A 21,769-nucleotide genomic window follows, 5' to 3' on the forward strand; every position below is an offset into this window, starting at 1 on the left:
GTTAAATGACATGACTGTGGCTGCAAGAAGATAGCAGTAGAGAAGGCAGATCTCCTGAAGCTTAGTTCTGTCCTTAATCATTAATGCATCCTTCCTTCACTTCCATGGGGCCTCATGTGTGCTGGTTACTCTGGGTGCTCTCAGAAAGGATGTTGCATCAAAGTCACAAAATATACGTTTAGCCCCATTTGTGTAGGTCATCTTTAATTTGGCATGGTAAAGAACAGTAGCCATGGCACTGGTCCAGATCCTCAAGGTACAGAGGCGTCCAATTACTATTCATTGCAATGGGAGTTAGGCACCTAAATGCCTTTGAGGAGCTAGACCTCGGACTTGAAGAGCCAGATCTTCAGCTGGTACAAATCCGAGTAACTCCATTGAAGCCAGCCTGGCCCAAGTATTTCCTTAGAGAAACAAATGTCTGTCTTGCTCTCAGTAGTTCAACATTGGTTTGGAAAAATACCCATGGACTTTGGTAACGATCTCTCTTCTTCCCAGCCAAATCCATAATCCAATCCTTCTCAATAACGGTGCAAGGAACGATAACGAACACTCCATCAGCCCTCACTTTGAAATCCAATATCACTTCCTTAGCATCACCTGCTGATGAATGAGGTGTAGCATCTTTGCCTGATTCACTAAGTAATGAGCTAAATGAGACCACTTGCTTTTTAGGAAAGGAAAGTCCTTGTTCAGTTTGAACAAGCTGCTTCAAATCCAAATCTGTCATCAATTTTCCAGTGTATTCTTTTGAGCTCTTCCTCACTTTCCCAGTCAGCATACTTAATACTCATATATGCAGAGCTGGGTGAATAATTGATTTTTTCCCCCCTTAGGTTGGCAGGCAATTTTTGAAAAAAAAATTGTTTGGGTTGAATCAAACTGTTGTGATCCAGCTGTCTCCTTCAAGCAAAATATTATTGACTTAGAACAAAAGCATTTCAGGGAAAACTCATCTTAAAAGCAATAAATCAGAGTACACACATCTCTGGCCCTTTCTCAGGCTTACCATACCCTGGATCTGGAAAAGCCTGGTTCTTTCTGACTCCTTCACAGAACCTGCCACGGTTTGTCTACGCTGCAGTGGAAGACCCGTGGCATGGCTGGCCCAAGTCAGCTGACTTGGGATCATGGGGCTCAGGCTGCAGGGCTAAACTTTGCAAGGAAGATGTGTGGGCTTGGGTTGGAGCCCAGGCTCTGAGACCTGGTGAGTGGAGTGGGTCTCAGAGCCTGAGCTCCAGCCAAGGCCCCCTGTATACACTGCAATTTTTAGCCCCACAGCCCAAACCCGGCAAGCCTGAGTCAACTGACCTGGGCTCTGAGACTTGGTGCCATGGGCTTTGTATTGTAGTGCAGATATAATCTCAGTGTCAGCCTGTTTTTCAGACAGCTGCTCACCATGGGAGCCCATGTATCTCCCCATAACCCTAACCTGAAGTGACCATCTCTTGAGATCCCAGGGGACAAGAAGTTTCACAACTCAGTCTTTGTCCTTCCTTCCACCTAGAGGAATGGTTTGGTGACATTGACACCTGTCTAGGAATAGCAGGACTGAGATAACTAACTTACTGTACATGGGCCACCAAACAGACTGTAGAGAGAAATACCCTTCAGTCACTCCTGAGCTTGAGTTGAACTGGTTTCCTAGAGAAGAAAGTCTCTAAAGTCCATTACTGTGCTGTTGAGACATCCATGCCCCTTCTTCAATGGCACAGGCAATAATTACTCCATGTAAAAACACGGTCAGTGCAAACTTTGTCCAATAAACCAGGATGAGGTAAATTTAAGAAGGAAAATCAAGTCCAGCGTCCAATTAAATAAACGAGAGAACCTCCCAAGAAATTATTCAAATGGAAGGAAGCCATGCAATTAACAAGAGATTCACGTAGAGAAAACACTTGCTATCCAATGCTAAGTCCCTCAAATACCCTAATCCTAAAAGAATGCCAGGGAAAGAGAGAGAACAAACCGACCTCTCAATGGAGTATAAACTAGCCCCTTGTCTGTAATAGGGTTTCTATTGTTGGCCCCACCGCTGAATGGTACTGGTGGTTGCAATGGTGAGATGTTTGAGGGGCAAAAGCATAAACAAGGGCAATGAGTCTTGCTCCAATGGTTAGAGCCAGGAATAATGTGCAAATATTTTCCAGGCTCAGTCATATAGCTCGACAAATGCCGCTGAGCCCTGATCATTATGAATCCTTCCATCCTAGTCTTTGTTCTACTCTCGCCAGAGACTTGATTTTTTTCAGTATAGAAAAATTCATTCAAGGCTAGAATGGGATGCTCAGACTTAATTTAATTGCTGCCTATGCCAATTTGGACCTGAGACTACTCAGATACTAGGCTCCCTTGCTTTTCCCACGATTTAGAGATAATGAAGAATACCCTACGGATAGGGACACTTACTGGTAAGTGTATCAGGCAATGTGAGTCAATTAAGTCATTCATAGGAGCCTCTGCAAGGCAGGTCTTCCAAGGATGATTTTCTGGTGCTAACCAGCATTGACCAACATGATAACATAACCCCTGGAGGGAGCTGATGAACAGAATCCCCTGGGAGGCTAACTGAGGGGGAAAGATGTCCAGGAGAGCTGGCTGTATTTTAAAGAAGCCTTATTGAGGGTGCCGGATCAACACATCCTGATATGTAGAAAGAATAGCAAATATGGCAGGTGACCAACTTGGCTTAACAGAGAAATCTTCGGTGAACTTAAACTCAAAAAGGAAACTTACAAGAAGTGGAAACATGGACAGATGACTAGGGAGGAGTATAAAAGTATTGCTCGAGCATGCAGGGGTGTAATCAGGAAGGCCAAAGCACAATTGGAGTTGCAGTAGCAAGGGATATGAAGGGTAACAAGAAGGGTTTCTACAAGTGTGTTAGCAACAAGAAGGTTGTCAGGGAAAGTGTGGGACCCTTACTGAATGGGGGAGGCAACCTAGTGACTCAATGCTTTTTTTGACTCAATCTTCACAGATAAGTCAGCTCCCAGACTGCTGCACTGTGCAGCACAGTGTGAGGAGGAGGTGAGCAGCCCTCAGTGGTGAAAGAACAGTTTAAGGACTATTTAAAAAGCTGGACATGCACAAGTCCATGCATCCGGATCTAATGCATCCGAGGGTGCTGAGGGATTTGGCTGATGTGGTTGCAGAGCCATTGGCCATTATCTTTGAAAACTCATGGCAATCGGGCGAGGTCCTAGACAATTGGAAAAAGGAAAATATAGTGCCCATCTTTAAAAAGAGGAAGAAGAAGAATCCGGGGAGCTACAGACCAGTCAGCCTCACCTCAGTCCCTGGAAAAATCTTGAAGCAGGTTCTCAAGGAATCCATTCTGAAGCACTTGGAGGAGAGGAAGGTGACCAGGAACAGTCAACATGGATTCATTAAGGGCAAGTCATGGCTGACCAACCTGATTGCCTTCTATGATGAGATAACTGGCTGTGTGTGGATGAGGGGAAAGCAGTGGATGTGATATATCTTGACTTTAGCAAAGTTTTAAATATGGCCTTCCACTGTATTCTTGCCAGCAAGTTAAAGTAGTATGAATTGGGTGAATGGACTATAAAGTGGATAGAAAGCTGACTAGATTGTCAGGCTCAATGGGTAGTGATCAATGGCTCAATGGCTGGTTGGCAGCCGGTATTAACCGGAGTGCCCCGTGGATCGGTGCTGGGGCCGGTTTTGTTCAACATCTTCATTTATGATCTGGACGATGGGATGGATTGCACCCTCAGGAAGTTCGCAGATGACACTAAGCTGGTGGGAGGGGTAGATACGCTGGAGGGTAGGGATAGGGTCCAGAGTGACCTAGACAAATTGGAGGATTGGGCCAAAAGAAAGCTAATGAGGTTCAATGAGGACAAGTGCAGAATCCTTCACTTAGGCACCAACTGGCTAAGTGGTAGTTCTGCAGAAAAGGACCTGGGGATTACAGTGGAGGAGAAGCTGGATATGAGTCAACAGTGTGCCCTTGTTGCCAAGAAGGCTAACGACATATTGGGCTGCATTAGTAGGAGCTTTGCCAATAGATCAAGGGAAGTGATTATTCCCCTCTATGTGGCACTGGTGAGGCCACATCTGGAGTATTGTGTCCAGTTTTGGGCCCTCCACTACAGAAAGGATGTGGAGAAATTGGACAGAGTCCAATGGAGGGCAACGAAAATGATTAGGAGGCTGGGGCATGTGACTTATGAGATGAGGCTGAAGAGTGAGGAGGGATTTGATAGCAGCCTTCAGCTACCTGAAAGGAGGTTCCAGAGAGGATGGAGCTCAGTTGTTCTCCGTGGTGGCAGATGATAGAACAAACAGCAACGATCTCAAGTTGCAGTGGGGGAGGTCTAGGTTGGATATTAGAAAACACTATTTCACTAGGAGGGTGGTGAAGCGCTGGAATGGGGGTTACTAGGGAGGTGGTGGAATCTCCATACTTAGAGGTTTTTAAGGTCAGGCTTGACAAAGCCCTGGCTGGGATGATTTAGTTGGTGATGGTCCTTCTTTGAGCAGGGTATTGGACTTGAGGTCCCTTCCATCTCTAATCTTCTATGATTCTTCTTTGTGAAACCATAAATCACCCTCCATCTGCTGGAGACTTGGCCCAGATTTGCTCAAATGTTTTGGCATTTTTGGTGAATTTCTCCAGGAATGTAGTCTGAGTTTTGAATTCGTCATTGCAACCCAAACCAAGCAGACAGGACCGGCTCTAGACACCAGCAAACCAAGCATGTGCTTGGGCCGGCACAATTCCAGGGGTGGCATTCTGGGTGGGTTTTTTTTTTTTTTATGTTTGTTTGATTTTTTTGCTTCGGCAGTTGCACTCTCAGAGGGGTTTTTTTTGTTTTTTTTTGGTTTTTTTTGCTTGGGCTGGCAAAAAACCTAGAACTGGCCCTGCAGGCAGATGTCACAGGGTCTCAGCCTTAATTGCAAAGGTCTTTCACAGCTCTATTAATAAAGCATTGTGCTGGGAAAAATATTTAAGAAAGCATGAATTTTACATGTATATTTACATCATTCCAGCATTCAGGTTAAAAGTATTACACCTATGGAGAATGAGGCAGTTATCTGCCTTTTTTTTAATGAACATCTTATGCATCTCAATTTATCCGTTCGCTATTATCCTGTCTGACTGCAAAGAGTTTACTTAAAGGCTGCTAGTAGAGAGGAAAACAAACAGCAAATGCAACTGTGGCAAAGATAAAATACAGCTGGAGAATAGGTAAGGTCCTGGAGGAAACAATGGTCACGTTGCGATTTTTATTTTTTTGTGTATTACTGTGGTACCTAGGAGTCCCAACCATGGAACAAGATCCCATTGTTCGGGGGGCTGTACAAACAGAACAAAGATACAGTCTCTGCCCCAGAGAGCTTCAATCTAACTGGAGAATGCTCCAGCCTGGCTCCAGCATGGCTAGCAAGGTCTAGTCTTCCCAGGCCCCAAAACAGGGTCAAAGGGGATACTAAAACCACAAAGATCCTGGACTAGGGAAGAAGTGGGTTGAGTGGTCAGCAGTGGCTGGAGAGGAGTCTCTGGGCTGGTCTACACTATGGGATAAAATCGATTTTAGATACGCAATTTCAGCTACGTGAATAACGTAGCTGAAGTCGAATATCTAAAATCGATTTACTCACCCGTCTTCACCGCGCGGGATCGATGTCCGCGGCTCGCCATGTTGATTCCGGAACACCGTTGGGGTTGGTGGAGTTCCGGAATCGATATAAGCGCACTCAGGGATCGATATATCCCGTCTAGATTAGACGCGATATACCGATCCCAGAGCAATCGATTTTAACGCGCCGATACGGCGCGTAGTCTAGACGTGGCCTCTGACACAGAGACAGAGAAAACTGCAGGGGTCTCTCACTCCACGCCTAGAAGTAGGAAGGTCTGGCCTCAGTGGAGCTTATCCATCACTGGCAGGGAGAGAATAAAGTGGAGGAAGGAGCCAGGCATATAGGCCTGTTGCTGTTTTCTCCCTTCTCTCCACTTGCTATGTACTCTGGGTGACTGACTAATGCTTGGTTGTGAAGAAGTGATGTCTGAGTCCCTTTAACCAGCTCGTTGGTTAAGTCACAGGCCCCAGGAGGCAAACTGTTGGGTTAGTGCTGTTGGGAGCTGGGGGTGGGAGGCCACTGAGAGTCCCCTGCAAGCTGTTTTTTGCTACCCCAAGCACAGCTGGTCACGCGGATTCGGTGGTGTTTCTGCGGGTGATCTGCCGGTCCCGCGCCTTCGGTGTACTCACTGCCGAATTGCCAATGAAACCGCGGGACCGGTGGACCTCCCGCAGGTGTGCCGCCGAATGCTGCCTGACTGCCGCCCTCACAGCGACCGGCAGGGTGCCCCCTGCGGCTTGCTGCCTCAGTCATGTGCTTGCTGCGCTGGTGCCTGGAGCTACCTCTGAGGGGAAGTGAGAGAGGGGATGTGTCACCTGGAGGGTGCGCTCAAGAGCGACTAAAAGGGGTCTAAAGTGCAGCTTCCCCTGGAATTGTGACAGGTTTGAAGATTCGCAGAAAGGGGAAACACACAGGTTGCGAACACAGTCAAACTGTGAAATGCTCTTTTGAGAGAATTTTTGCAGACTTTTCTCCCCACTCTTCCCTTATCTCTTCTCATATCCATATTCTTAGCAGGCCATTGGGAATCTTTGACTGCTTTGATAATTCCACCGTTTCTACCTGCCTCAAACAGATATGATCTGAGCTGCTACCACAGGACCCAATGATCCTGACCCAGGTCTCTTAGCATCACACAGGACTGGGCTAAAACTACATAAAGTGCTTGATTGCGAACTCCTGAATAGCATTTCTTTCAGTGGGCTTTGGATCAGTCACAATGTTACTGCTGTGTTTACAGTGGATGGATGTGCAGGAGCACTTCTCTTATGAGTTTTGTGTTTAAACTGGTTATAATCAGAAAAATGACAAGAATTACACGGTTTCAATATTTAGTCTCTCAATATCTGTGGATCTCAGGTTGCTATTTTATCCATTCCAAGTCAATAAATTGTTCGCTTTCCTTTTGATTCATCCCTCATTAACTGAGTACAAGTAGCACCTAAAAAGCACATATGTAATGTTTCTTTAACAAAGGTCTGTGGAACCTTTTTAATGTTAGAGCCACTAGATGTCTCTATTGAGGTAATTATGTGCTGTAGTTCTTAATGTCTTGGTCGATCCATGCATGTTTACAGGAGACAAGAGAAAAGACCTACATGACCCCTCTTAACTGACACCCTCCCGCCCTTAAAAAAAAAAGAAGACATCAAATAAATGATTTTAAATTTAATCCAGAAAATAACAAGAGTCAAGGAGCATCTTCTCTGCAGCTTGCCTGGGCAGGTCCTATCTATCTGTCCCTCTTCTAATCTATTCACTGTCAGATTTACGGTGGCATAGCCAAAAGTCCTGAGATTTTAGAGACAATCTTCAAGACCTGAGAAATCCACCCCCAAACAAGAGCCTCTTGTCAAAAGTAGAAAGAAATTCCAGCCATAATTGCAGAACTGACTAATGTTGGGGATGCCTAAAATCTGGATCTGAATTCTAGCTCTAGCCAAAAGTCTGATTCAGGAATTCAGTTGGCTCAATGAGATACTGATGCTACAGGTAAGGTTCCTTATATCCCCACTCTCGCTCTAGACCCTACACATGCAAATAAAATGCTCTAGATATGGTGTGGTGCAGATCTTACAGCTTTGGGTCTCAGGTGGTTTCTGCTTTTGTCTGTACTCATCTAATATATTCATCCAAAAATTGTCTGGATCACTAACAACTTTAGGAGGCTGCTTTTTTGTTGTTTTTGGATGGGCATGAAATGCTGTGATGGGTTGACTTGCAGAGGAGAAAACATGGAGCAACGTGTCCCACTCCTGAGATCTCTTCTGCCTGACACTAAAGAATAGGTTATGCGGCTGTACAACTGTTGTTTCAAAAGTCAAAGTTAATATAGCCCTAGACTGGATTAATTTCTCCAGAGGCTCCTGACAACCAGATATGTCTCTAGCCCTGTCTCTTGCCCACTAGAACCCTACTTCTCAGTATGATGGTGAGTCCCTCGCCCACCTACATCACTGAAGGTGTCAAAATGAACGAGGGGGTTTAATGACTACTAGACATCTGTCAGTCAGTCTGTGAGAGCTGCATTGCCATCACAATGCCAGTGGGCATTGATTCTATTCAATTCACTTTCATGAAGAGAGCTGGCTATGCTCCATGTAGTGCAAAGTCTGAACAGCACCCTGGGGCAGCTTGTCAATGCATCTGTGTGGGTGAAAGTGGAAAGAAGGAGGGAAAATTCCATGTTCAGCAGTTCCAGTGTATTTTTTGCAGCAGAGATGAGAGCTGTGATCCATATGGCACCTTGCCAGCTAGTGGACCCTATAGGTCTTGTGACAAAATGGCCAATGTTCATATGGTGGGTTCTGCGCTTTTTTTGGGAGGGGTGCAGGGGGACCCTAAAACACCACCCTTTGCCCCTGCTTTTGGGCACCGAAGGCCCCACTAGTGGCCTGGGAAGGTGGTAGAGGAGGGAAGTGGGGGAGGGGTTTGGGTTTGCTCCTCACGCTGAGTCCCAGCCCCTCGCAATCCCTGCGGGTTTCTTACCCTCTTCCCCCTTGGGAGGGGTTATCCTCAGTCCTTAGACGCTGGGAGAAGAGTGTGTCCCTTACTTTGGTTCTCTGGTCTTTCAGATCTCACAACACACCTCCAAGTTCCAGTTTTATTTTATTTTCTCCTCTGACTGCCTGAAGCAGGGGGGTTTTATTAGGTTCCTGACAGGGCACTAATTGACTACAGGTGCTCCAATTAACCTGTAGCAACCCTCCCTAGTCTACAGGGAACCATGCCTTAATTAGCCTAGGGCTTATATATTTCCCCTCTACCACTGCTCCCTGGCCCTCCTGTATCAGTCTCCAGTTTGAAGTAGGTGAGAGAGATGGAGGCAGACAGAGGTTAGGGGTTGTGTGAATCAGACACTGAAGTCATTCAGTTCATCCATTTTGTTGTCAGTGTAACTTGGGGAGAGGCAAAAGAGCATTTCACTGGAAGCTGAGATTCCCTGCTCCGTGAGGAGTTCTATACTCAGGCTTCTGGGTATATGTTAAGAAACCCCCATTGCTAACAACCACAGAACTACAGTCTTGTATGATTAAATCCCATGGTCAGAAACTCTAAAATTCAGTTTAATGCAGCCCCCTTACTATGGTCCCATGCTCCATGTAGTTCTATACTAGGGCTGAAAACAAACATTGCCCTGCTTCCATGGCAAAGCTTCCAAAGGACTCTTCAAAAAGAGACTTGTCAAATGTATTTGAGACTTCACTGCCCTCTTTAAAATGTAAAAGCTTAACAAGCCAATTTAACATTTCATAGGGAAGCACTCAAAAGTCAAGTTTGACCCTGGCAGACAAGGGTTTTCAATTTTAAGCAACTTGTGCTAATTAACTGCCATTGCCTATTGGCAATCTTGATCTGGTTTAATTCAAGAGACTTGTTTTCAAATGTAAAATAACAGGAGGTCACAGAACGAACAGGCTGTCAAGAGTAGATATACTGCATTAAAAACCTGGCCTTTCCCCAAGAACATTTCCCTTTGGATATTCATATAGTTTCCAGATAAACTGGATCAGAAATTGCCTGGACTAAGCTTCTCCCCTCACCCCCCTGAAATTTATTTTCCTGGAATTTGGCTGAACATTAGAGACACAAAAGTATAAGTTTTTATTGAGGGAACTAAATAAGTGTTAATTAGGTTCGTGTTGACATTAATGAAAATACTAAACACTGATGCAAGCTGCAAAATGTAGATACGCATTCAGATCTACACGCCACCAAAGTTCGAGGGTATTTGTTTCTGAGTTTTTCTTTGGGCCAGTCTCTAGAACATGCTATTAACAATTAGTGATGGATAAATCTCCAATAGCTTTAATGGTTCAGTTAGATCAAGGAATTTAGATGCTCATCTGAATCTTTTGGGCCTGGGCAGAACTGGGGAAATGGAAATCCCACAAAATCAGGCTCTTGTGTGGAATTTTCTGGTCACTCTTCCAGATACCCATATAACACTGAGGGCTGGGGTAGGGTTGGGCTGAATCAGCTGAGGAAGGGTCGGTGGATCCATGACTGTGTACTTCATATGAACAGGAATAGATAGTTTGTGTCAGGGTACAGAACTTTGGAACAAAACGTACGTAACATCATAATTTCTAAGCTACAAGCTCTTTCTAGGTTCCTCAAGACTTTGATTTCTTTAATTCACTTTTTAATCTTTTAACCCTTAGACTTTCCCAAGAAGACTACCTCTCTTCTCATTCATATTAGATATCTTTTTATTCTAAAATGGACCATAATCTCAGCTGCTCTAAAAATTGTCTTAAGGGTACATCTACACTGCACGATTATTTCGAATTAGCTTAATCCGATATTACAAAACAGATCTAATAAAATCGGTTTAGCACGTCCACAGTGGGATCACAAAATCGATTGTTTGCGTCCATGGTCCAAAGCTACCATCAGTCGCTAATCCTGCAAGTCCATAAAGACTGTTGATTAGTGAAATTCTTTGTGAGTGATCTTGTAGCAGGAAATAATTCATAGTACCACCTCTGGAGTTAACGTGCTAGGCAACGTTATATTATATGATAGCTGAGATCCCCTAGTCGTCTCATTTCTGGATCCGGATATTCCTCTGTCAGCTACATCAGAGAGGTGACCTGAAATGTGAAACTAAAACTAGCCACTGTACAACTTACACAAACTGATTCCACTTAAAACGTGTACCTGGCCATACTAAAATCTGCCAAATTGCTGTCTAACCACATGCTGCAACATTACACACATTGTGATTCTGCTTAGACACATGTAGCAGAACGCTACGTGATGCAAGCTCACACAATACAAACAGGCAATGCTTACTCACTGTTATCTCTGGTGTTCTGTTCCTTACCCACCAGATGCATACGCCATGTGAGCTACCACGTTCAAGTCTTAGCGCTGGTGCTAACCCTCTACGCTGTTTAAACCGATTTAAACAGCGTTAATCATTCGCTAACTGCCGGCCACACTACACTGCTCTTATATGATTAAAGCGGCTCTTTAAATCTGATTTCGTCTCTACAAAACGAGGAGAGTAATGCTTAAAATCGATATTACTATATCGGAATATGCTGTTAGTGTGGATGGAATCGACCATTATTGGTTTCAATTATTTTACAGCAGCTGATCCACAGTCTGCTCCAGAAATCGATGCTAGCCTCGGACCATGGACGCACACTACCGAATTAATGTGCCTAGTGTGGACACGCACAATCGACTTTATATTATCTGTTTTATAAAATCGGTTTAAGCTAATTCGAATTTATCCTGTAGTGTAGACGTAGCCTCAGACTGTAATCTCTTCCAGTCAGAGACTTTTGTCAGCACAACCCCCAGACACTGTCATTTCTATGACCACTAAATGGATTGCTTACCTCAGTGACAGCAAAACTTCTTTTCCCACATGGTACTACCTTGTACCACTTGTCATGCAGCACATCCATGAAGCCATGGGACTTGTACTGGCTTATCAGCTCAGATATATTTGAAGTCAGTGGAGAATTTGGGGGAAGGCCAATGCCGTATCCTAGGAGAAAATACAAATACAAGGTTTTTTAGTTTGGTTGGTTTTGGTTGTCTGTGAGTAGTTGGTATCAACACATCCTCTTCAGGTATGTGTGTGGCACACCTAGATGCGGTGCTTTGCTCCAGGATCCAAAAAACAGGTCCAAAGCTGCGTATTGGCTCATCTATAGTGTGAAGGGGCCCAAACCGAAATGAGATTTCACAATGCAAAACAGGATCATGCAAACAGCATTTGTGCACACAAAATTACTCATGCAAATGACTAGGCCTGCAAAAACAAATGTGTACAATTAGAAGCCAAAGAAGTTCAACACAGTGATATTGCAACATGCATGTGAATGTTTTCTGAATGCCTTCATTTCAGAAACACGGCCTCTTCTATGCATTTGCTATGGGCATCAGTCTCATTTATACCGCTAGGGGCGGCACATTGGGCTCTTCGGTGGCAGGTCCCTCGGAGGGAAGGACCAGCTGCTGAGGTGTCGCCAAAGAAGAAAGCGGCGCGGTGTAACTACTGCTGATTGCGATCGCGGCTTTTTTTTTTCCCTCTGCTGTTTGGGGTGGCAAAATCCCTGGAGCCGGCCCTGCCTCTTTACATCACTCTGGCAATGTAAAAGGGCCTTCAAGTGGGGATAAATTCCAAACCAGGCTGGCACGATATTTACCAAAAGTGGTCTTTTACCAGGTAAAATCATTGTTTTGACCATCCTGGGAAAAAATAGTTAGTCCCAGTTTAAGGCATTTTCTATTTTAAAAACTGTTTTGTTAATGCACCTCACATTGCACTTAGTTTTAGTTCTATATTCAAATTGTGGTTACATAAGGCAATATATTCATTGATCAATTGTACAAATAAAAAATAAAACTGGAGTGGGCATAACGTTAATATATAGAATTATAATATTGAACTTTGGAACGTCTGCATATGTTTTTGGTTTGGTATTTTCTCAAGGAAGTTATACATGTCTTGACTCAAATTTCAGTTTCCACACTCACAGAAACAAAATTCAAAAAACCATTCAATTATATGAAAATAACAGCAATGCAAAGCTGTAGTCTTGAATCAGAGGGGTAGCCGTGTTAGTCTGGATCTGTAAAAGCAGCAGAGAATCCTGTGGCACCTTATAGACTAACAGAGGTTTTGGAGCGTGAGCTTTCGCGAGTGAATACCCACTTCATCAGATGCAGGTAGTGGAAATTTCCAGGGGCAGGTATATATATGCTATCAAGCAAGCTAGAGATAACGAAGTTAGTTCAATCAGGGAGGATGAGGCCCTGTTCTAGCAGTAGAGGTGTGAAAACCAAGGGAGGAGAAACTGGTTCTGTAATTGGCAAGCNNNNGTCTGGTCCTGAAGTTTTTTTGCTGCAGGATGGCCACCTTAAGGTCTGCTATAGTGTGGCCAGGGAGGTTGAAGTGCTCTCCTACAGGTTTTTGTATATTGCCATTTCTGATATCTGATTTGTGTCCATTTAGCCTTTTCTGGACCCATGGGAAGGAGACTCTAGAAAAATTCCACCACGATTTCAACAACTTCCACCCCACCATCAACCTCAGCCTGGACCAATCTGAAGCATTAAGCAATCAGACACATGCGAGAGTTGCAGACTGGATCATTGTGTCATAAAGCATTCTGTAGCAGAAGACCAATTTTGATGGAGTGGCTAGACTCAGACTATTGCTCAGTTTTGAATGGATGTATCTGAAGTTTGAAAAGATTTGTTCTGTGCTTGCTGAGCTTGATGGACACGGATGCAACTATTTTTCCTGATTTAAGCCAGTATTTCACACTGCCCCTTCCTATGCTAGTTTTTCCACAGGAAATTGCCATCCCTGACTTCAACTACTTTGAAGCCACCTCACACTGCCAGAGCAGCACAAGGTGACCTTAGTGTAAATTGGAATCTAGCCCTATATTTCTTGATTAGAAGATGCATATTACAGCTGCAGATGTGTATTTGGACTCTGCAATGGAGAATCATGTAGTATTTACTGAATTATTTAAAAAATGTCCTGAGATATTGTGAGATTTTATTGCAATAAGATTGTATTGCTGTACCTCACAATAATGTCTACACCCACAGCTGGGAGCTGGGATTCCCAGCTCAGGTAGATATACAGATGCTAGCTCTGCTCAAACTAATGCTTGTGTATATCAACCCAAACTGGGAATTACACCTCCGAGCTCCAGTGTAGACATATCCTAAAATTCTTTTATGCTGCTCTGACAGTGTAAAGAGACTTTAAACAGGCACCCATGTATTTTATATCCACCTGAATAAGCGTCCTTTTACGCTTCCAGAGTACTGTAAAAAATCCTTGGTGCGAATGAGAAACAGACTCAATAATTCTAATTACCGAATGCCACATTTTAGAAAAAAAAATGTTTTTTTATTTTTAAAATACTCTAATTTGTGAACATGAAGCAAGAAACTGTGCACATTAAACAAGTAACTGCACACGCACTTTGTCATTTGCCAGCAGGAAATTACCAATTGCCTGTATAACTACTCTTTTGACATATGCGACTCTATGGTTTTTGGTTCGCAGCTTAGATGCACACTCTTTAAAGTGTAGCCTCGTCTCACAAACACTGTACCAAAAATATTTTGTGGACAGAGACGGAGATGCAAACTGAACACCAGCAGGAAGTCTGCAGCCCCAGTGGCTTGCTACACAATGAAGCAAGGTAGCATTGTGATGGGTATATAGCTGTCAAATGATGGCATCTTTCTCTGTGTATTGCACCTTATGTTTCTAAAAACTTTGGTGTGCAGAGGACAGAGCACTGCACTGGGACTCAGAAAACTTGAGTTCTATTCCTGGCTATGCCATTGGCCTGACAGGTGACCTTGGGCAAGTCCCTTTCCTGCTCTGTGCCTCAATTTTCCCATCTCTAAAATGGGCATAATGGTACTGACCTCCAGTTGTAAAATGCTTTGAAATCTATTGATGAATGGTACCCTATAAGAGGTGGTTGTTGTTGGTGGTTTTTCTCCAAGTTCCTGCAGCCTGTATAACTAGCTGTACAGAGGAGACATACACACTGTTCCAAGGTGGAGCATTTACTTGTGTTCTTTTGTTTTCCTCAATCTTAAAGAGAAGTAGTTCAGACTGAAAGCATATGGCTACTCTGTGTGTGGGGAAAACCATAAAAGACAGCACAAAACAACAAGTTCAATATGCATCATAAATATGTGGTAGTTTGGTGCTAGAAGATGTTGTTCCTGATTTTCTTATTTATTATTTTTACTGTTTCTGACTTCAATGGCTAAAAAATTACAAAACTTTGAATCCATCTCCATAAAGCGAGTCATTCTCACATGTGCGCTGAATTAAGTGTAAACCTAACTGCTGATGCATAGACAGTTTTATGACCATTATAACCCCTGGTGGGAAATAAAAATGGATTGCTTTTTTAATGTCCTAGTGTGCTATGAACTGGCTACAACTTAGTGTCACTGTTCAATTCCAGAAAAAGGGATTTGCTAGATGGTTGGTATTTTTGGTGCCTCCAGATTGAATGATTAAACCACTCCGCTTCCACTAGCTTCATTTCCCGTGTTAAATTCCTGAATCTGTTTAGGTTCTGGGAGAGGTTGCCTAGCCTTGTGATGGTGCAACTGGATTGATTGTTCTTGGAAGGAGGGGGAAAAAATCATTTCCATGGACCATCCGTCACAAAAACAAAGCCCGAAGTGTAATAGCTGCTAATGTGTTTTGCAGAGCTCATTGATAAGTTTTGCTTTCCGGCTGCATTGTGAAGCTGTCCGTGTGTCACTGTTAATATACTGGCATTTTAAGAGGTCAGGTAAATGGAGAGGGTGGATTAGTTATTTTAAATCAAGCCCCAGCTGAATAATCAAGCTGGCTGTTTGAAAGGGGGATTATGGGAATCCATTCTGAAGGGGGTGTGTGCACCTACAGAGGGAGAACGGAGTTTTTGAATTTGCCAGTATTATGCGTGAAAAGTCTTTCAGTAGCTGCGTTATTTCATCCTGAACTGTGAAAACGAGTTTCCCCTGTCTGACCATGGTACAGGTATCATTAGATACTGCTTTTTCCGAGTACGGGGTCAGTTTCTATTTGCTGAGGGAAGACTGCATACACAGGTTTGGTGCAGGGTGATCCACTGTGGGTGTGGGAGAAATTCTACCACCAAGCACTTATCACAGCTTTAGGGCTGCAGTAGCTCTTCAGTGCACGGGGACATGGCCAGTGGACCTACCTTGCCATTGACCATCAAACTATCCGCCTCTCCCTTGCAACGATGAAAAAAATAATTCTTGGGGATCACAGCTTTATGGGCAAGACATCCATATCCTGTTTGCACCAGTCCTCCACCATCCTATGTTCTGAGCGCAGACAACATGGATAGGTTCTGATGCCTTCAAGGCTTTCCATTCCCACACAGAAGCAAGCAGGATTAGCCTCATAGGCACAGATAAATCCCAGTGGGAATGCTGTCTGCATAAAGAAATACCACCCCATTCCATAGCAATAGACCCAACCACTTACCATAGAGTTACTTTAATGTTTGGGGCAATTATTGTAGAGCATCTCTAAGCATTTTGTTGTGTAAGGGCCACTCCCTTAACCACAAAGCACCCTTTCAGCAGGCTATATTCTCCTATTTAGCCTACATAGGGCTAGCCTGAGATTAAATACTTGGATGGCAAGCTCTTTGAGAGAGACTTGTGTTCTGTGCGTGTACTGTGCTTAACATAATGGGGTTCCCTAAGTGGGGCTCGTAGGTGCTACCACAATAATAAATAACGGTGAGACAGAAAACGTATGTTAAAGTAATAGAAAGTGACTTGAAAGCTGAAATGAAAACACTGAAAGACAAATAAGGGGAAATCTTGGCTTCACTGAAGTTGATGGAAGTTTTGCTGACTTCTATGGGGTCAGAATCTGGCCAATATTCTTTAATTTTGACGTCTGCATTCCATGTTGGCAGGCAGAATGTATCAGAAGGAGAAGGATACTGTCTGAAATACCTTCAATGGCAAACGGTTTCCCCACTGTCAAAAGTTTGCAGTCAGCATCTATTGACACTTCATAATCTAAGAGTGCTTTATCCATGATGAAGGCATCTAGTTTCTCTGGATCATGCCTGTATTTAAGATCAAAGTAAGAAAACAGAATCAATAAGAGAAGCTGTACAGTTGTGTTCATATTGATACAGAAGCGGTTGTTTCAGGGCTGGAAACCAGGAATATATTTGATCTAGTTTTTAGGAAGCTTCTGATATAAACCCAACATGAAACCAAGCCAAAGCCTAATTTATAAGCCCGATAAAGATGAGGATCAGGGGCTATTGGGATAAACACAGAATTGAGTTAAATATCAAAGACTGAAGGGTTCACGTGCAGAGAGGTTGCTCTGGCTAGCAGAATATTCATATATGGACCAGTTCTGTTCACTTGACATATCTTTGACCTGAAAGAAGGAAAGTGCAACAGAGTGAGAATCAAATTGAGTTTCTTCCACAGTAGCACAAAGACCACTGGGGAGGAAACCAAAACTCTCTAAGGCTGTCACTCAGGCTCGGTTTCCTTGTGCTGCTTCTAACATCGATCTACACTATCTTAGAAATTAGAGTCGGGCAAACCCTACGAAAGGTTTTCCATGGATACATGCTGCTATTTTAAAATGTGCGTCCTTCACCCAGGCTGGCTTGTCTCTTGTATTGGTGTTCCATGAACATTCAGATGACTGAGTTTTGCTGGTGTGAATGTTTTATGGAAAGCAAATTTGAAAGTACTGAAGGCACGTGTGAAAATGGTACCGTGTATTCTCATCCAATTAAGGCAAAAAACAAGTGCCCAAATCCTGAACTGGCAGAGATCCACTGGCTTCCACGGAACTCTACTGAATTACACCCGCTGGGGATGTGGCAGTGCCTTAGGAGTTAATTATGAAAACCAGCCAGGGTGCCATAAAAATTATTAAAAAATATAATCACAGGCATTTTGTTATACATATCACCATGGGCAGGGGCGGCTCTAGGTATTTTGCCTTCGGCGGCTTGCCTGCAGGAGGTTCCTGGTCCCGTGAATTCGGCGGCAGCCTGCGGGAGGTCCGCCGAAGCCATGAGACCAGCAGACCCTCCGCAGGCATGCGCCGAAGACAGCCTGCCTGCTGCCCTCGCAGTGACTGGCAGAGTGCCGCCCCATGGCTTGCCGCCCCAGGCACGTGCTTGGCGTGCTGGTGCCTGGAGCTGCCCCTGACCATGGCATCTAAACTGTGGGTAATGATGCCTATGACTGCAGTCTTCTATCTTGCAATGTACGTAATCAATTGCAAAACATTGTGGGGGAAACATATTTGAAAGCACACACCTTTCTGGAAGCAGGAGGACCAATGGTGGAAAATTATAAGAATGATCTAGTATCGTTAATGTTCTTCTTTAAATTAATGGCTAATTCGTTTATAAATCTCTCTAAGGAATCTCTATTGCTATTGTGTGGGAGACACTGAGATTTCTAAGGTTTGTTTCTATCAGTACTTTGCACCTGCCTCATGGATAGTGCCCGCTGCCTAATGAATATCTTCCAAGCACTGACACCTGCTGGGATTTATTTTGTCACCGGTTAACAGGAGAAGGGTCATCTTGGCACTACACTTGCAATGGAAATGGCTTCTTTGCCGGAGGACTGTGAGTGCCTCTCTGTGCTATCCATGCTGTCATTGTTACATTGGCATTGCTACACTCTAGGGATGGAGAATGAGCTTGTGCTTTCTTTGCCATCTCTGCCATGCCAGCACAATGCTGCTGATGCCTTGGAAAATGGAAAACCGGATATGATCCAGGCAAGCAAAGTTTGTTACCCTTTTAAAAAATATACAAAGCAGGATGAATCTAGAAAGCATGTACAGAGGACACTTAGAATAAATAAGACACATTTAAGTAATTGGAAATACGTCCATTAGCTTCAAGGAGCTTTGGACTAGGGCCTTAGTGAAGCCAAGGACTGTGAAATTAATTACTCTTTGATCAGCCTGTTACCACATGAAGCTAGCATGCAGAGACTCACTTCAGGTGCTCGACTCCATCAGGAGTTGCAGGAACATTGTACCGTCTCATGTACTCGTGCATCTCTGGGAAGCTCTGCCTGACATAGTCTTCAGCGCTGCTTTCTCGGACCGTTCCAAAGCGGAATCCCTGCGAAGGGTGGTGGAGCTAAGAAACAGGAAAAGACAGACTAGCACAGTAATTTGTCTCACTCACGTTGAGTAACCTCCATTCCAGGCCCAGTCTTCTGTAAAATCCGTGTAGCTGTCTTCAGAGCACAGATGTGTTTCACAGGCGCCAACTTTTTTTTGTGTTGGTGGGTGCTCATGCCCCCACCCCGACTCCACCCCTGCCCCAAAGTCTATGCCCTAACTCCGCTCCTCCCTGCCCCTATTGTACCCCTCCCCAAATCCCCACCCTGGCTCTGCCGCCTCCCCCAAGTGCGGCGAGTTCCACCTCCTCCCTGGCTTGCCGCGCGAAACAGCTGTTTTGCAGTGCAAGTGCTGGGAGGTATGGGGGAGAAGCAGGATGCAGCGGGGCACTCAGGGGAGGAGGCAGAGGCGGAGCAGAGGCAGAGGTGATCTGGGGCTGGGTGGAGAGCTGCTAGTGGGTGCAGAGGACCCACCAGTTTTTCCCTGTGGGTGCTCCAGCCCTGGAGCATCCATGGAGTCGGCGCCTATGATGTGTTTTAACGGGATCATTACAGAGACACATACCATGTTCAGGACCAGTTAATGTCAGCTTAACTAGTTACATACTCTTGGGATCTGCTCTAGGCGTGTGAAAAAATTTCCCCTTGAGCCAGAGACCACCGCACATCCAGGTGAGGTTCAGTTTTGTTCTCTATGTGAAGCTCAGCCTAGGTTTGAGGAAAGGGTCATGAGCTTCATTTAAAGAGAAGGTTGAGGAGTGACTTGATTACTATGCCTGCAAGAGTGGAAAGGGAAACAGAGCAGAGCTGTGTGAACCCTGTGGGAGTTGTGGAGTGTGGTGTTTGGAGGGGGAACATTCACAGAGATTCTTAGATTTCAAAACCAGAAGGGACCATTGTGGTCATCTAGTCTGACCTTCTCTATAACACCAGGCCCTAGAACTTCCTCGGAATAATTCCTAGAGTGGATCTTTTGGAAAAACCTCCAATCTTCATTTAAAAATTGCCAGTGCTGGACCATCCACTATGAACCTTGGTAACTTGTTCTAGTGGCTAATTGCCCTCCCTGTTTAAAAATTTAAGCCTGTATGTACCTACATGGGGAATAAATACTTGCAAATGGGCTCTTCAATCTAACAGAGAAAGGGGTAACATGATCTAATGCCTGGAAATTGAAACTAGACGAATTCAGACTGGAAAGAAGTCTTAACATCTTAAGTGAATCAAACTGCACCATAGAATCTCTATGGATAGAAATTCCATGACTAATGAATAACGAGTATGGCAGTAGGAATAGACGACCAACTACCTGACCGGGATGATGATGGTAATTGTGATGTGTGCAGGGAGATTAGAGAGGTGACAAAAACCGGAAGACCCAATAATAATGAGGGATTTCAGCTATCCTCATATTGACTGAGTACGTGTCACCTCAGGATGGGATGCAGAGATAAAATGTTCTAGACACCATTAATGACTGCTTCTTGGAGCAGCTGGTCCTGGAAGAGGCAATTCTTGATTTAGATCTAAGTGGAGCACAGGATCTGGTCCAAATCCATGAATATACCTGAATTGCTCGGTAATCATTACCATGATGCAATTACATTTAAACCTCCTTGTAGGGGGCGAGTGCCAAAGAAACCCACCACCATAGTGTTTAACTTCAAAAAGGGGCACTACACAAAAATGAGGAAGCTAGTTAAATGGAAATTTAAAGGAACAGTCACAAGAGTGATATGCTGGCAGGCCACATGGAAACTATTTAAAAACATCATCATGGAGGGTCAAACTAAATGTCTATCCCAAATACCCCCCCCCCCCACATACACACATAGTCAGAGGACCTAACAAATGTCACAATGGCTAAAAAGCATAGTAAATGAGGCAGTTAAAGGCAAATCCTACTGACAAAAATAGAAAGGAATGTGAACAAACTCTGGCAAATCAAGTGTAAAAGTATAATGAGGCAGGCCAAAAAAAGAATTTGAAGAGCAATTAACAAAAGACATACAAACTAAAACAGGACATTTCCCCCCACCCCCTTCACATAACACAAGAACCAGGGGTCACCCAATGAAGTTAACAGGCAGCAAGTTTAAAAGAAACATAAGGAAGTATTTCTTCACACAATGCACAGGCAATCTGTGGAACTCCTTGCCAGGGGATGTTGTGAAGGCTAAAACTATAACCAGGTTCTAAAAAGAATTAGATAAGTTCATGGGGGATAGATCCATGAATGACTATTAGCTAAGATGGTCCAGGATGCAACCCGATGCTCTGGGTGTCCCTGAACCTCTGACTGCCAGAAGCTGGGACAGGACAACAGGGGTTGGATCACTCAAAAATTGCCTTGTTCTGTCCTTTCACTCTAAAGCATCTGTCACTGACCACTGTCACAAGACAGAGTACTCGGCTAGATGGATCATTTTGGTCTGACCCAGAATGGCCATTCTTATGTTCTTATGACTCAGTAGAAAGATGGAATGAATGATTATGGAAACTAAGGTAGGATAGAAACAAACTGGTAGGGCACTGTGGGGAAGGTTGCAGTGCTGTATATGTTCTGAGCATAACCAAGACTTCAGTCTCCAGGGCTGTCAGCCCTGTACCTTTCAGATGCACTAAATTCACACACAAAATCAGTAATTTTTAAATTGTGTGTGTGCTCTGATCATAACTGGATTAATTTCACTGTATTACAGCCCTTGGTTTCTTCTTGAACTATTAGGAGGTTCAGGAAGTTGACCTTGGTCAGTTTCCAGTGCACATCAATTGCTAAATACCTGGAGTGCAATAATGAGAAAACACTTAGCTTATTGCAGAATACAGTAAAGGCTCAGTCCTGCAGGCTGCGGAGCACTCTTATGGGGAGCTGAGTGTCCCCCAGCTTCAATGGGAGTCAGAAGGAGTTGAGTGCTCATCACCTTAGAGCAGTGCACAGGATCCAGAGGATAGCGCAAAGGAAATCAAATGATGTTAAGACTCA

The 21,769-nt window shown here is 44.1% G+C and overlaps 1 protein-coding gene across 1 annotated transcript in view; it reads right to left on the reverse strand.

Annotated features, from left to right (window-relative positions):
* Window positions 1-21,769, reverse strand: part of GRIN3A (glutamate ionotropic receptor NMDA type subunit 3A) — a 90,264-nt gene that overhangs the window by 11,182 nt on the left and 57,313 nt on the right. Inside the window, exons 4-6 of the mRNA XM_032770216.1 lie at window positions 18,655-18,800; window positions 16,615-16,730; window positions 11,466-11,617 (exon numbers count right to left, since the gene is read on the reverse strand). Coding sequence (XP_032626107.1) covers window positions 11,466-11,617; window positions 16,615-16,730; window positions 18,655-18,800 — 414 coding nt within the window. The remainder of the gene's footprint in view (window positions 1-11,465; window positions 11,618-16,614; window positions 16,731-18,654; window positions 18,801-21,769) is intronic.

Source organism: Chelonoidis abingdonii, chromosome 6 (assembly GCF_003597395.2).
Source record: "Chelonoidis abingdonii isolate Lonesome George chromosome 6, CheloAbing_2.0, whole genome shotgun sequence".
Lineage (NCBI taxonomy): Eukaryota > Metazoa > Chordata > Testudines > Testudinidae > Chelonoidis > Chelonoidis abingdonii.